This window comes from Ammospiza caudacuta, chromosome 5 (assembly GCF_027887145.1).
Source record: "Ammospiza caudacuta isolate bAmmCau1 chromosome 5, bAmmCau1.pri, whole genome shotgun sequence".
NCBI lineage: Eukaryota > Metazoa > Chordata > Aves > Passeriformes > Passerellidae > Ammospiza > Ammospiza caudacuta.
The window spans coordinates 62,699,467-62,715,763 of NC_080597.1; the positions used below are offsets into that span (position 1 = coordinate 62,699,467).

At 43.7% G+C, this 16,297-nt stretch overlaps 1 protein-coding gene across 1 annotated transcript in view; it reads left to right on the forward strand.

Annotated features, from left to right (window-relative positions):
- The window catches only part of CELSR1 (cadherin EGF LAG seven-pass G-type receptor 1), a 164,900-nt gene that overhangs the window by 106,856 nt on the left and 41,747 nt on the right, over nt 1–16,297 (forward strand). Inside the window, exons 6-8 of the mRNA XM_058804814.1 lie at nt 10,009–10,166; nt 11,069–11,232; nt 12,250–12,375. Of these exons, the coding sequence (XP_058660797.1) occupies nt 10,009–10,166; nt 11,069–11,232; nt 12,250–12,375 (448 nt within the window). The remainder of the gene's footprint in view (nt 1–10,008; nt 10,167–11,068; nt 11,233–12,249; nt 12,376–16,297) is intronic.

Consider the following 16,297-nt stretch of genomic DNA (forward strand, 5'->3'; position numbering starts at 1 on the left):
CTGGACAGATTCTGATTAGAATTAATATACCTGCCCACAGTTCTGATGTTCTTGCTGTCCTCTGAAATCCTTAAATCAAGTCAGTATTTCACTTTCTAAAGAAACATTTTCGCTTGGGTGCTGTTGAGCAGGACTCACTGGGTTATATTCTGTGGTTGTATAAAGCAAAAGACTGATTAGATGAGAACATGAGTCCCATAGATTCAAAAAATGTGACAGAATCCTGTGAAAGCCTGTCTTGAGTTCCAGCCTGCAGTATTGCAGGTGGAAAGCTCAGAGGGAGCAGAATTGTTGCTGCACATTTGCCCTGTTCTTACACACTTGCACAGCATCTACCACTCCCTCAGTGGGACTTTGGTCTGGCCTATGGCAACCATTTACATTCCTAACATCTCCTGAAAAGCACTGGAGGGCTGCCTGGCTAATATTTACTTTTTCTTGCTCTGGCTGGTTGTGGAGCCCTTGCAGGTGTTAGTGGGTGTAAAGGGATGGGGGGTGGGCAGCTGATCTGCCCTTGTAGAACAAAGATATGTGAGCCTGGACTTTAAAAGTCCCTCCCTGCAATTCCACCGACATTTATTCATGTGGATTTCAATTAGTAATTGTTTTTGTTGGTGTTTTGTTTGCTTTTTTTTTTTTTTTTTCTGGTGGAGGGTAAGTGTGAAGTGATTGATATCTGGGAAAGGAAATCAGGATTTGGCTGTGGAGCGACATTCCATTGTCTTGACACAAAATAACAAATAACTCACCTCTAAATCTGTGTCTCGGGAAATTAAAGTGTAAAGCAGTGAAAGTCATGTGGAGGTCATTGAGATGTAAAGTGTGACCTGCTCCCCAGCCCTGAGTAGCTCAGCTCTGTGACAGCTTTGAGAAATCTCTGGGACTGGGGAAGGGAGGGAAAGCCATGTACCCAGTGCCTGGCTTGTTCTCTCCCCCGCCTACTTTTTGGAGCTGTTGCTCTCACAGAGTTTGCAAACACCACCTGAAAAACACTGATTGTTGTGGTGGTGATTTTATATGCAAACACAAACAGTAACTTTTCAGAAAACATCTGCACAGTAAGGGACTGTGTCTTAGCAAAACCAGCCTGAGTCCCTCCTCTTTTGGAAGCCTCATCTTTGTCAAGGCTGTTCAGTGCTTACTCTTCTCACATCACCCAGGTTTTAAAGGTTTAATTTTTGTGCCCATGTAGGGCATGCACCCCCTGTCTGAACTGGGTGTCAGCTGTGTGGTTTTCCTCCTGGTGGGGAGCTCTCAGTCATGCTGGGGAACCTGGCACCCAGAGATGCTCCTGAGCCCAGTTTGCTCAAGCCCTCTGACACCTCTGCACTGCAAAAATCCCAAGACATTTAGTGGCACCTCCCAGAATGGTGATTTTTGGGATCTCCATGAGACCTGGCATAATCTGAATGGTCCTTGACTCACCGTAAGGCCCTGAGGACAGTGCTTGAAGGTTGTGCTCTGCAGCCCAGCCTGGCAAGGCCTTGCTCAAAGCCACGGAGTCATTGGAATGGCACCTCAGGAATTTGGTGCGAGTTCTTTGAAGTGCACTGTTATCACAATTAAATCATGTAGTAAATTACAGTAGCTTACTGATTTGCGGTAACTTTTCAGGTATTTTGTATCTGTCTGTGTAGTGAGAGGAAGCAGCACTTTGCAGTTACCTGGCCTTGCAGAAGTCTTTGTGTGCCAGGAGACCCTCACAAAGATCCAGCCAAGGGGATAGGGAATGAGCCCATGGAAAAGTGTGGGATTCCTGGATGTTACAGGCTGAAATGTGACTCCATTACCCACACTAAGAGCAGTTTGCTTGGCAAGGTGTCACCAGGGATTTGTCCAGAAAGGGGTTAGTTGCTGTGCATAAGTGTCACAGGTATTTCTTGGGCTCTGAGAGCAGCCCCATTGACATTCTGGATGCAAAAATATGTCATAGAAATTACAAGATTTATATAAAGCAAAAAATATTTCAGAATTGTTCTTTGGCAGGTAAACAGGGACAAGTGGCAGAGGGAGAAGGATTTGCTGAACTGGAAGAGGACAGCCGGGGAGGGAGGACAAGAGGGCTCTTCCAGCATCAAAGGATATGTTCTTCTTTCCCAGGATATGTTCTTCTTTCTTCAAAGGTGCTGGAGAACATCCTTGTTGGTGGAAAGAGAGTGAGACAGCAAAATAGACAGAAAAAGGGTTCAGAGGGCAGGAAAGGTCAAGGAGAAGGGACATCAGCCACAGGGACATTTCAGCATGAGGAAAGGGCTGCAGAGGAAGGACAGGGCACCCACAGGAGCAGGGCACTGTGGTAAGTGCCGTCTGACACATGGAAAACTGAATGTTGTCCTGAGGAGAGAATGGTCTCTTGACAGCCAAAACAGGTCTGTCTTGCTGTGTCACTGATTCAGCCTCAAAGAGCTGAGAAGCATCTGGGAACACACATTTGAGGATAAAATTTCCATTTGCAGACAGGGAAAACTCATCTTCCCATCAGCACTACAGCAGCCCTTGCCACAATTAGTCAGAACTAAGAATATACCCTTTGCAGAAGCTGGATGATATTTGTGAAGATCCTGGTCATGCTGTAGAGGCAAGGAGCATATCTGGATGTCATGTCTCTGTAACCATGGCTTTTCACAGCCCTGCTGTGCCACTGCCACATGTTGTGACAGGAGGGGCTGCTCCCCATCTCTGCCCCAGCATTGGAAGAGCAGCAGCAACTTGGGCAGTGCCCTTCACTAGTGCCAGGTCTCATAGCTGTGCTGAAACCTCCTGCTTTGAATATCAAAGTTTAGCCTCTGGATGCAGCCCTAAAGGAGATAAAAAATCAGGCCACTAAAACTCGCTTGACTTTGTGGGCCAGCCCAGATCCTGATGATTGGTGTTGCAGGGCGTTTCTCTAGGAAAAGAAACTGGTCTGATGACTTTTCAGGATTTGCATTTTTTACTCACTGATGGGAAGCTCTTTGGCTTTCCTTTTCACTGTCACAAGCTCTCGTGTTTCTGTACAGACTTGAGTCAAATTTGTATAGAGAAATGCCATTAAAATATTCAGTGAATAAAGGGGATACATACATCAAAGGAGTAAGGGGGTTATGTGAAATGACTTGTCCTGCCTTTCCCTGGTGACTAATCAGGATCTGTTCTTCACACCACCTATCTTCAAGGTACTCTGGAATCTGCAAGGGGAAACTCTAGAAAACAAAGATTAACGTTATTGGTTTCTGTAATCTGGCCTGATTTGGAGTTTCCTGATTGATCAGCGTGGTCTGCAAGTCCATGCTAAGCTCCTCTGGCATTTCCTAGTCTCTCCCCACAGGACTGTGAGCAGTGTGCTGTCCCTGTTTATTTTTTCCTGTTTATTTATTTATTTTCCTTGCTGGGGGGCTGGGCTGCGGCAGCTTGTGCAGGGAGACACTGCTGCCATGGGCCCTTAATGAGCTTTTTGAGCACTGAAGCAGCACAGCATCGCCTGGGAATGGCGGGGGCTCCTCCCTTCCCCGCGGCCGAGGGGAGCAGAGGCCGGCGGGTTAACGAAGCAGCCGGGGCTGGCAGGCGGCCTAATGAGGGCCAGGGAGCCGGGCAGGGACCCGGCAAGGCTGCAGCCCGAGCAGCAGCAGCCTCCAGCCAGTGCCCCTCACTGCAGTGCCCCCAGCAGGACCCTGTGCCACTCACTGCAATGCCCCCAGCGGGACCCTGTGCCACTCACTGCAGTGCCCCCAGCAGGACCCTGCGCCCCTCACTGCAATGCCCCCAGCGGGACCCTGTGCCATTTACTCCATTTCCCCCTGTTATTATTGTAGCTGGAAGTGTTAAAAAGCAAAGAGCCCCAAAAGGTCTAAGGCATTTTCCACCCAGCAGTTTTGTGGGTGGTGGGGTCTGAACCAGCGCATTAACAATGAAGAGGAGAGTGTTAAAAAAAATAACTAGGAAACAGATTCTTTTTAACCTTTAACCACTCCAAAAGGCCAATAAATCATTAGCTACTAATTAACAAAAACAGAAGGGTAACTTACTGTCTGGTAAGCAAACTCTTGGAATTACTGAAAGGCTGGCACTGACTTCAGGATGGCTTTTCTTCTTACACTTATTAAAAAGACAAACAAGCCAAGCTCTGAATATTAAGCTATGCCATGCAAAGCATTGTGCGAGAAGACTGACTGTCTAAAATAAATATATTTTTAATGTGTACAGTGAGCTGAGAAAATGCAGAATTTACAATATGCAACATCTGACTCGCAAGAAATTGGGTTTCCTCCTGGTGCCAAGTGTAACAAGGTACATAGTGTCTCATCTGCAGGCAGTACTGGTTTGCATTTTCTAAGTCTTGGCCATACTTACAGTCTGCTGCTGAATCATCTCCTCAGCTGCTTCAAAAGACTCAATGGGGTGGCTGAAGCAGGAGGAAGACCTTCTGGCTGAGATTTGAGCTGGAGAGCACAGCTTTCAGCCTGAGCTCAGGGAATATCCCTTATGTTGGAGCACTCTCTGATGGCTGACCAAAACCACTCTCCCTCTTCCCATCTGTGAGAAGAGTCAAGTGGCAAGTTTTTATCTAGGAGTGGAAGCTGGAAAAAAGTTGTCTGGTGGAGGAAATGTTTGTGAGACCTCTGGAACAGGCTATTATCTTGCAGATTAACTAATAAAAGGGTGAGATCTAGGAATCTGAGTGTCACCACTGCTGCTGATTAAACAAACATTTGAACTTTGCAGTATTATTATTACATGTACAGATACTATCTCATCTGCTTTAATTTAAAATAAGTCTGCCTAGGATTGGACTACTTACTTAAACCTCTTCAACGGTTTTGCATCCTGACTTGGAAACAGTAGGACATATGATCTAAAGTACAAGGGTTAAGTGTTTAGGACAAGGGCTCTCATTGTCTGTGGATCTGTATGTCTTTTCCATTCACTGTGCATCGTTACACCAGCTGTGTCTCTAATAAGTAACTGTGTGGGCTCTCACAGTTTAAATATTTACTTAAACATAATAGAGAACCCAAACGAAACTGAGCCACATGAGAATATCCACCTCTGATGTTCTAAGTGTAATCACAGTGGATTTGTGCAGTGGATTTGCAAACTATAAACAGATGTTTTGATGACTTTCTCTCCTCTGTCTGGTCTCCACTTGTAAAACACAAGTTCACAGATTAAGCTTCTCAGGGTTTTTCACCTGGGAGAAGCTACATGTCTTTCTTACTGTTGAATTTATGGGGAGAAGTCTAAACATTGCCCTGTAACTGAGTTTCACAAAAATCAGATTTGGCATCACTAGGAGAATACCTCCACAGTGGTGTTCTCTCTCTGCAGCCTTAAAAAGTCACTACAGGTGGCCAAAGGGAGTTCCATACCCTGTTGTGGCTCAAGGAGGTCACTCCTCCAGGTCACTGCTGAGACAGTAGATGAGTCTCACTGTAACCTCTGCTATGGTCAGAAAGGGAGCTGCAGTTTTCAAAATACATCCTAGGAGGCTGTCATTCCTGTAGTCACATTTTGCCTGTGACTCTCTCTGGGCAAAGGTGAACATCATGGGTTAGACATGAGATGGGAGATTGTCACTCACAGATCAGAACAAGTGATCTGCATGAAAGCTCAGTGAGGCGAATTCAAGTTTCATTACATTGTTTACAGTTTTAGGTACTAATTGTCATCTTTTGAGGAACATAAATATGGTTAATTTTCGTTTACAGATGGAGAAAAAGGTAGGGGACTTATGCTGCCCCATATTGATCCTAAGACAGGACTATTTCTTTTCTCCAGGTGACCCTATATGTGACTATAACATAAAAATATAAGAGTCAGTATAACAAGCAAAATGAATTTCATTATGGGATGCACAGAATGTTTGAGGAATCATCATGTGATGGTGATAAAACACTGCAACACTCAGGGCTGCTTTTTCTTCCTTTCATTTGAGTCCTGGAATAATGCACTTCTTTCATAGTTTGTTTAAGGGAGACCAGGTTTTCTCTCTGGCACTGTTTGGTACCTCTTCTTGCTACTCAGTGTTACAGCATGTGGTCTTTGAAATTTGAATCCCAGCTTCTTTCTGGAGAAGCACTAACTGAAAAAGCAGCCTTTAGGGTTAGGCAGCGAAAGGTAAATTTTCAGCTCCATGAGCAGGAACTCTGTTACATGACTTGCATTACTATTAATGGAGGTCATGCTGGTAAATTCCTGTACACCACATTGCACATTTACTCATGAGTGCAGAATTGGCACAGCTAATGAAACTTGCCTTTCGGGTAGCATGTCTTTCAGGAGATGGGTCTGACAGGCAGAAAGGACTGCTAAGTACCCAGATGAAAGTCTGCCTTTTAACTCCTTGAACATATTTCCAGAAAATAATAGTGTGAATTAATGCTGGTTAGTGTTAGCTGTTCCTACTGTTAGGGATCAGTCTTGCTTCAGTAGGATTTCATTGAGGCAAAGATCATGCTTGAAGTGTGAATGTGTGTGCTGTCATGTAGTGTTGGCAATTCACTTTCTGGTGCATTTTCCAAGTACTACTCACTGTCATTCATTTTCTTTCAAACATGGGCCAGTCCTCTGCTAAAATGGACTTCTATAATCATAAACAAATAAAGTTTTTTAAAATCATTTTCAGCCCTGCTACTTTCCCAACAATGATCTCTCCTATGGCTGAGCATTCTTTGGTGATTACCAGCCTACATTACTCATGGGCATCTTATACCCCTTTATTCTTAAACTGTGTGCACTACAGTGACGGCATCTTATTTCCAAAACTCTTCTCTAGCCTTTACTTTGCTAGGCTAAACCTGCCAAGTCCATTTTGCCTGTTTGATATGGTGAACTTGCTCTGGCTGCTGTTCTGTGCACCTGCTGTAATTGGAAGGTATTTTTAGTAAATGAAAACAAAACTGCCCAAATATTCCATCCTGTTCAGTGTTATGAAACTTTCCTCATATGCATCTGTGCAACAGCCCAGTGTTGTGTTGCCTTTTTAACCTTTCAATCTCACCATGGTTCCTCATTGTTTTGTAGTTAATTAGTAGGGTTGCTTTATTATTTTTCATCATTTAGTGCTGAGAGTTTCAGAGTCTGCAGCAGGAATTTTGTCATCAGATCCAAGTTTCATGTTGTGGCATTAATTGTTTTTCTTGCATGCAACTATTCAAAGTGATTTTTTTTTTAATGCATGATACTCTAAATATCCTTTGCATCATCAGTAACCTATATTTAACATTAATCAAAGTATTTAATGAATAAAATCTGTTCCATGATTCATTGCTGAAGGAGCTCTTAACTTGGGCTTTCTCTGACAAAGTCTTTTATTTACTTCCATTATTTCAATTATAAAGCATTCCCTATATTAGCTGTTGAGAAGATGAATACTTGACACATATTTTGAGATCTCATCCTATTAATTCAGTCTGAAAATATCTCTTTCCTTTCCCAGTAACATATTCTTGCATTTTGGGAAAAATCTGTCAAATTCTGTCAAATGAGACTTTTAACATGGTCAGCAAATTACCTTGTGTTTGAACTAAGTATGGTTTGAACTGCCAATACATTTCTTTACATTCACTGCAATATTCCCTTTCTTCATGGTTCTGTGTGGTCATCAGAGCCCAAGAGATACCAGAGATCTTTACTGCAATGAGCAATCAACATCTAGAGAAACACTTTTCAGTTTCTATGTTAAATAAAAGTAGAAAAAAATCAATTTTCTACTGCAGCTAGTGACTGTGAAGGAGCAGCTGCAAAGTGCTGAGTCTCATCAGGTTGCAATCATGATTAACATTGGGCAGATCCCCCCTGCTGAGGGAATAAATACCCTGCCTTTGTCAAGGCTTCCATGTAAGAAACAATAGATTATTTCAGTGAAGCACAAGAACATAAATGTTAATCGAATCATTCCTCTGAATGAATAGAAGTAGCACCCAGAACGTAAACATTTTAATTTTGGAAGGGAAGGCTTGCCTGTCAGTTGGTTAGTTTTCCATGTATTTTTAAATTTATTTTGAAAAGCTGCTCACTAACATTGCCTGCATACAATAACATTTTCAGCACTTCAAATACGTGTGTTTCCTGTCTTTCCAACCTAGGCAGTGGCAAAGTCCAGGGAGTATCGGAAAAAATAACATCTGCCTTAATATCACTAAAGAGAGGTCAAAACCTTATACTGAGTAACTGCCAAACTATGTGATCACATTAGTTCTTGGTAGAGGAAATGGAAAATACTTTCCAAATGAAATTGACACCAGGAAACATGTTTTAAAAATGTTTTTTATATATTGGGATACTTACTCTTAAAAAGAATTGTCTCTATACAGATGGTGAAAGTGGCTGTAAGTATGTTAACAAATTTATGTGTCTGTAAGTGAAACAGAAATAATTAATTTATCCCCTTACTGCTTCCTTGTTTGCTGTAAAAATAAGGAATTTCAGAATGCAGTCATGCAGTACATGTTTTAAAGCAAGTGTACAGCAAGCTACAGATGCCCAGCCATCTTCATTTTCATATGGATGCAGCTACTGTTGATTAACACATCCAGTAAATATATTTGGACTTTGGACTTAAATACGTTTTGGACCAGTGCATCTGGTCAGATCCTGCTGGCTTCATTCCTGTGTGGTGTCCTTTGCAAAGCCAGTAGAGTTCAGCTCAGTGCCTTCTCTTGTGCCCATAATGCCCTCAGAGATCTTGCACCTGTGGTAGATTAAGACCCCTCAGCTCTATATGGACATTAAACATGGAAACAGTTTTCTTACAGGATTTGCTGGCTCTTCACTGAGGCTGCTATGCTTCTGTTTGCACATGCACCTTTTTTAACAGTCATAATGTACTTCTCCACCGGACAAATCTGTCTCTCGAGTTTCTGCACAGGAAACATCATCTCCTGTCAGTCACTCAGAATACATCTGATCAGTGACAAAATTAGTGAAGATCATGAAGGATCTGTTTATGGTGGAAGCACAGAAACTTGATGACTGGTATTGAATTCCTGGTGGTCCCATAGGAAAGCCTGTCTGTTGGGATCACTGAATTTCCCCACTCAGTAGGTGCTGAAGTGTTCCCCCCACTTCAGCACCTACTGAGTGGGGAAATTCAGCGATCCCAACTGAATTTGGGGAGAATACCAAGTGACAGCAGGTGATGGGCAGAGTGAGCCAGTAACAGTGGAGGTGTGAAGCTGAGTGTGATAATTCTGGCTTTGTGGCTCATGTTCACCAGGATACATTGTGATTGAGTGGGCAGGAGTTTCCTACTGCCTGGGAGAAGCAGAGGTGAGGAAAAGCCAGAGCTTTTATTGCTGCTCTAAAACACATCTTCCATGCTGCACCTGCATCTGTGTGCCTGCACCAGAGCAAGCACAGATACATCCATTATTTTTGATTCTCCAGCTCCACAGGTCATTGGTCTCTATTCTCCTGTAACTAGAACCTGGCAGCTTCTCAGCTGACCCAGCAATGGGCAGTGGTTTTTCATGCACTCCATGCTGTAGCTGGAACAAGCAGGTTTCATCTAAGTTCCCTCCCAGTCATCAGACGACCCCTCACTACAGCTTTTATAGAGGCCTGAACTCAGTTTCTGGTAGCCTGGACAGAGTGCAGCCATCAGAGAAAATGTGATTTAAGCCTTTAATTTAAGCTTCAGTTGTAATAATACATCATTTTAGGGTTTTCATTGCCTTGAGGTGAAGAGGTGCAAAATGAGTATAATTTATTAGAATTTACTATGCAGAAGTGGGAAAACACCTGTTTGATATGATTTGGGCCAAAGTGGTTCAGCTGTGGAAAAGACCAAAGCCACTTCTGAGCACCCTGTGTACCATACTGGGCATATGTGGACTCTGACTGAAGTCATCCATCGGGGTTTTTCCTTGCCTAAATGTCGTGGGACAACCTAACTTCTGCTGTTTCATTTACATCTTCTATTCTTGTCCTCTTTGGGGGGTAATAAGAAGTGTGTTGCTGAGCTGACTGAACCAGCATTTAAATCTCATGTGTATGTAGCCCTGTATGACATGTGCCATTTCCTTTTTGAAGCCAAACATTGGCCGATTAGGAATCCCCCATGGGCCCTCTGGAGAGAAGGTGGCCGTGGTGACTGTGGACGACTGTGACACAGCAGTGGCCGTGCGCTTCGGGAGCCTCATTGGGAACTACACCTGTGCTGCCCAGGGCACTCAGACTGGCTCCAAAAAGTAAGGATTCCCTGTATTTGTGTTTTCCACTCATTCTCTTTTTCCAGTGAAGAGTCACCAGCGTGCAATTAACCACTGAGCACTAAGTGATTAACCAGTAAGTTGGAAAAACAGATGTGACATAACAACAAAAAGTAACAAAGTTTCATTCGGGATATGGAATTACTTCTGCCATTTAAGTTAAGAGTCCTATCTTAAAAGGACTTAGAAATAGAGACTGTAAACAAGCAATCATTGAAAATCACTGATTGTGAGAAAGGTTTCCTGTGAAGAAAGAAAAAAAATTGGTACTTTTGAGTTTAAGGAGAAGGTGAACAGCAGACAACACAGGGGGATATAAAGTAATGAGTGATTGCAGAGAGACCACTGAGAGACACATGGTGCTCTAACATCCCAAGAGAGGGGCACACTATAAAAACTGGGGCTAATCCAAATGACCAGATGACAACACTTCTCACACAGTGTGGAGTCATTTAGTAAAACCTACATCCACTAAATGTCATTAAGACTAAGATCCTCAGAGGATTTTAAAAGGGTTGGCACTATATGATAATTAAGTCCTTATATAAAAATGTATTGTTTCTCAACCTTGTGCTGAGTGGCATCAGCCAGTCCCTGCATGACTGGGGTCAGAAAGAAGTGTCCTGTGGCTGCACATTTTTCTCTGATTTTCATTTTCTTCTGCATACTAGCAACTGTTAGGGACAGGTCACTGGATTCTGTATGGACATGACAGCTCCTAAGTTAAAACTTAGTGTTACTGGATTTTAATTACAAGCTCTGGAAGTGCTCATGTAGCAGAGGGAAGTGTAGCTTAAATGTGCTTATGGAAACAGTAAGATAAAGAACAAAACAAAACAAATTCTTTGCAAGAAATTACGAGCATTTCTTTATTTCTTCAGATCTTTGGACCTGACTGGCCCTCTCCTCCTTGGTGGTGTCCCAAACTTGCCTGAGGATTTCCCAGTGCACAACAGGCAGTTCATTGGCTGCATGAGGAACCTCTCCATCGACAGCAAGCCCATCGACATGGCTGGTTTCATTGCCAATAATGGCACTCTGCCAGGTATGGGCTACCAGTGCCCCAAGGGTCAACACCACAAAGGTCTCTGCCACAGCTGCACGTGGGACATGGCTTAGCACGTCAAGGCTGGCACTGCGAGGAACCCCAGGAAGGGGAAGGGGACACAAGGTTCTGGAATGACCCCCTGTAGCACTGTTGATGGTAAAGCAGCTATGGAGCAGGAACTTCAGGTGCTGTATGGCATTGTGCTGCCACTGTGTCTCTGGCCAGACCTCATTTGTTTGAGTAATGTGCAGTCCACACCTGTGCCAGGGAGGCATACAATAGCCCGTGGCACAGGGCACACTTCCAGGATTCAGCAGCACATCAGAAAGGACTGGGCTTGTTTAGCCTTTCTGTATTGCTGGGAGTTTCAGCCAGGAATTTACTCCTAAATTGACTTCTTCTCTTCTATTTTTAAACCACCTATTAAATGTCATTTTGCTTTGAGAGCCAGTGGGATTAGTTCATGAAAAAGACAACACTTACAATGACTTTTTAATAAATTGTGTTTGTTCTGTAAATAAAATTCTGCAATTCCCCAAATGTGAAACCTACTTCATGGAGCAGCCTGTTGAAAGTTCTGATTTGATTTCCAGTCCCTGGATCCCTGATCAGGATTAGTTCCAGTGATTAGGCATACAGAATGTTCTCATCATCCTAAAACTGGCTCTTACCCACAAAAATGGAAAGTCCCTTCTGTCCATGCTGCTGAAGGTCTTTGTAAGAGCTAAATTGCAATTCTAAAGTATGTTGCATTGATTGTGGATTAAGGAGAGAGTCACAGCATATGCCTTTGATAGACAGACTTATCTTTGTGCATTTAACAGATGTATGCATGATCAGCTTACATAAACTTTTGCCATCCACATTTTGCTTCACTGACTTCAAAAACATTTTTTAAAAAAAGCAAAAAACCCAAACCTTTAATAGTCATGTCTTCTTTTTATGTAAAACCTCAAATTAAGAACCTTTTTTTTAATTGAAACCGTACAAAGTAATGGTTTTCCTGAATTGCAGGCTGTGCAGCTCAGAGGAACTATTGTGAAACCAACTGGTGCCAGAATGGAGGCACGTGCATCAACAAGTGGAACACGTACATCTGTGAGTGCCCTGTGCGCTACGGGGGCAAGAACTGTGAGCAAGGTAGGCTGCAGAGAGCTCTCTGTGCTTGTCATGTGTGCACATGTCACTGCTGCCATTGCCATCCCACAGCACCTATGTCCAGCTGTGATGATTGAGGGTAGCAGAAGATTGCAGCTGAGACTGTCACCCGTTATCTGTTTGAAATCATTTTAGAGATTCCCTCTCTAGTAGATGACATACTGTCATGAATAAGAGCAGCTTTCATTGATTTACTTACATAAGCAAAGTAGTTAGAAAAAACTTGGCTGTATTTAGTAATTTGTTTATAGTAAAAATGCCTGATCCTAAGCCCCTTTAAATCAGTAGAAAGAATCCTGCTGACTTTACTGGGCTTTGACTCAAACTGGGGATGAATGTGCTGTTTTAATCACTACTTTTTTGGCAAGAGAGCATTCTGTGCTAAGTAAGAGCACTTTCGGTTTTACTGGATTTCTCTTTGATTGAGCACAGTGTGCATATATGTGTAAAACCTCATTACTAAAGGATAAGGAAGGAGCAGCAGGTGAGTTTTATAGGGTGTGAAGAACTTGCAGTCAGTTTTTTCCCCTAGAAGTGAGGAGTTGCCTGTGGGAGGAGTCCCATGGGGTTGGTGCTGTAAGGTGGCTGCTCCTTTGGAATCTTCCTGGATGCTTCCAGCAAAGAAAACATGCTTCTACTTGGCCTGGTCTAGGTAGTGGTACTGGTCTAGGTAGTAGCAATTTCTCTTCCCTTTCCTGAGAAGCAGCAATATTACCTTAAGAGGAGAGGACAAATGGTTAAGTTTCTGTCTTGGAGATAAAGGTTTGCAAAGTGAAGAACAGGGAAAATGAATGATGGAGAACCTCTTCCTATGTTCCACCTCACACAGAGCCCAGAGCTATTATTATTGCCCCTAGCCTGGTACCTGCTTTCTGTAGCAGCTTCTCAAATATTTTGAGCTTCCCAGGTTTGTATGAAAATCTGATTTTTCCATGTGTCTCATGTCAAGAATATTTGTTGGTGAAATTCTTGTGTTTTCTTCATGATTGGCTTTTCTCTATGCTACAAACCCACTCTGATGTATCCTGAGGGGAGTGCCAGTGCCCAGCTATGGTGTGTCCTGTACTGGTGTAAATGGGAGTACTGCTATCACATGCAAAGACTCTCCTTCCCTCTGTTTTTCAAATGGAAATTCAAAATTTCATCAAATGTTTGTTTTATTTACTGTTTTGTTATCCCAAACTCAAGACCAATCCACAAAGTTTGGGATTTAGATTATCATCTGGGAGCTGCCCTATAGCCATCCCTGGAACCTCATTTTCAATTCAGGTGAAAGAGATGATGGCAGTCACACCAGCACTGCCTCCCCCAGTCCCAGCTGTCACCTCTGCCTCCAGCACTGTACATTCCTGCATGTCCCCTTTGTTAATGAAAAACCCCATGTTCTTGCTGATGCCTCACTTTGTGGGGTTTTTCTGACAGTTTAAAGGCAGCAGGCTGCTTGGTTCTTTAATCATATTTGTTGGCCAGTGTCCCTGTGGGAAAATTGCAAGCCAAGAAGGAAACACAATGTGACCAAAAACTTCAGGAGCCCAAAGTTAAAGTCAGGAGATAGAGTCAGTCACAGTTAATGCTATTCTCCTGTCTTTCAAATTTCTTATTTGAATGGTCAGCTATGATCCTAAGAGCATTAGCTATTATTAGGCAGCTATTTTTTTTAAAACTGTTCAATAGAATATTTGCAGTTTTGAGTAGGAGTGCTACATTTCTTTAATCCCTATGGCAGTGCTGGTTCAGCTTCAGGCTAACAGATGACAAAGACTTTGGCAAGTTACCAATTAACCTTTTTTTCATTTCCTGCTCTTCAAAACCTCTGGGATCTGGTCTACACTAGTGAGGATGGGATATTTTACCTTCACGACCCTTCTAGAATCTGTTAATTCACCTTCTGGCAGCTCCCCTGTCCCTCTGTTGATATATAGAAAGGAGATAAAATTAAGGAAAATCAGTTTCCCCTTTATTGTAATTTAATTCTTTTAAACTATTAGGTGTTGCAATTCTGTGAAGAAGATCTAGCAGCTGTGTCTGACTCACTCTTGGATGGCCAGTGTCATTGCACTAGTCTTGGGCTGGACCTAAACATAAGCTTCCACATGTCCAGCACCCACACTGCAGGTGACATCCAGTGGGGTGTTGGCTGCATGTTTCCCACACTCCAGGTGACATCCAGTGGGATGTTTCCCCAGGCTCTCTGTCTCCACAGGGAATGGCCCTCATGTGTTTCTGCTGGCCTGTTGGGTGCAGGACTCTCTTTAGAGTGAACATAGATACTCAGGCAGCGCTCCAAGTGACAAACCCTGAGCACAGGATCAGTTTGTATCACTGCACTGCCCATGGCAGGGGGTGCTGGGAAGCATGTGGCCCTTTGTGGTGACATGGGAGGTCAGGTCCCATCTGAGGACAGTGGATGTGCCACCCCTCCATGGACACTCCTGGTCCCAGGCATGAGGAAGGGCTGGGGGGAAGAGGGAGGTCAGAAGGGGACTGACAAATGGGGATTTCTGTTTAACTAGCAGGGAAAGGTGCACCCTGGCCCCAGGGAAGGGAGGGAGGCTGGGAGAAGGTGTGGGAAGGGAATGGTATTTGCAAGTACAGAAAGTCACCACCAGTGAGAAAAGGAAGAAGGTGGCTAATTGCCATGCCAGTCCAGTTCTCCCAGGACAAAGGCAAAGTGATTGCACACAGCATTCCATCATTCAGCAGGTGGGAAGCCCACAAGTTTGCATCCTGCCTCTGCACTCCGGAGGCAGATGGGCTCAAAAATCTCAGCAACAGCCCAGAAAACCAGCAGCAAAGTTGGAAGCTGAGGTTATTGTGAAGGTCAGCAGGGTAGAGGAGGAAGGCAAAGGCTGACTTTTGCACAGGTGGAGCAAGAGAAAATAATCCTGCTCAACACTGATGTCCTGGCTACTTTTACATTGATGTGGTGCAGTGTGGGCTGATGAATTGTGCCCTGGCCCAGAATTGTGCCCTGGCCCAGACAGCCAGAACTCAAGTACTGCATTCAACTTTTAAGCAACCTGAGGCATCTGTATCTGATGACAACCTTTTGTAAAGTTGCCATCTGGTTTTCAAGAGCAGGCTATGCTGCAGTTGTTCCACCATATGCCCTCTCTGGCAAAGGTGAGATCACAGGCTGGAGCAAGAGGGAGGAGGGCTGCCCCTTAGCCTGCCTGCCCTTAGCCTGGTGTGGGGTGGCTGGGTAACCACATCTTAAGGAAGGGCAAGTCAAGTTCCACCTCTGGCTTGACTAGTGGTAGCCCTGTAGTCCCTGACTTTTTGTTTCTCACAAATAGAGAGCTAAAGGGCTTGCACTTTACCCCAACACCTGCACTCCACTCCTCACCCCAGCCTTTCCCTTTGTAGACACCAGCAAGGCAGACATATGAGAATTTGGGGTTTGGCTTTATTCCTCAAAAAATGCAACTTCACATCAACTTTCCCCCATTTTTTGGTATGGTGTCATCCTTCAATCTTTTTCTAAGGACTTATACATATGCACATCGTATATAGTAACACATATGCATTTGTATATACGTGATCTACTAGAAAAACTCCAGAAAGTGTCAGCAGATATGGTAGTGTGGAGCAGAAAGGGAAAGAGTGATTTCCCTGTGATTTCACTGACTGGCATGGACTCAGTACATGATGAAATAAAAGTCTGGGTGCTAATCTCTGGTGGTTGTACCCAGTCTCCAAGGCCTGCTTCCACTGGCAAAAAGCTGCCATGAACTTCACCAACATGCCCACAAGCAAGGATGTCAGGAAGGGGCTGACTGTAGATCTCCTAGAAGGTTCCACACATGGTGGTGGTGTCATATGAGGTGTTGCAAATAGCACAGATCTCCCATGGCTTAAATTGTACTTCTAATCAGTGGGATCAACTAATCCATGGGACTGTAGC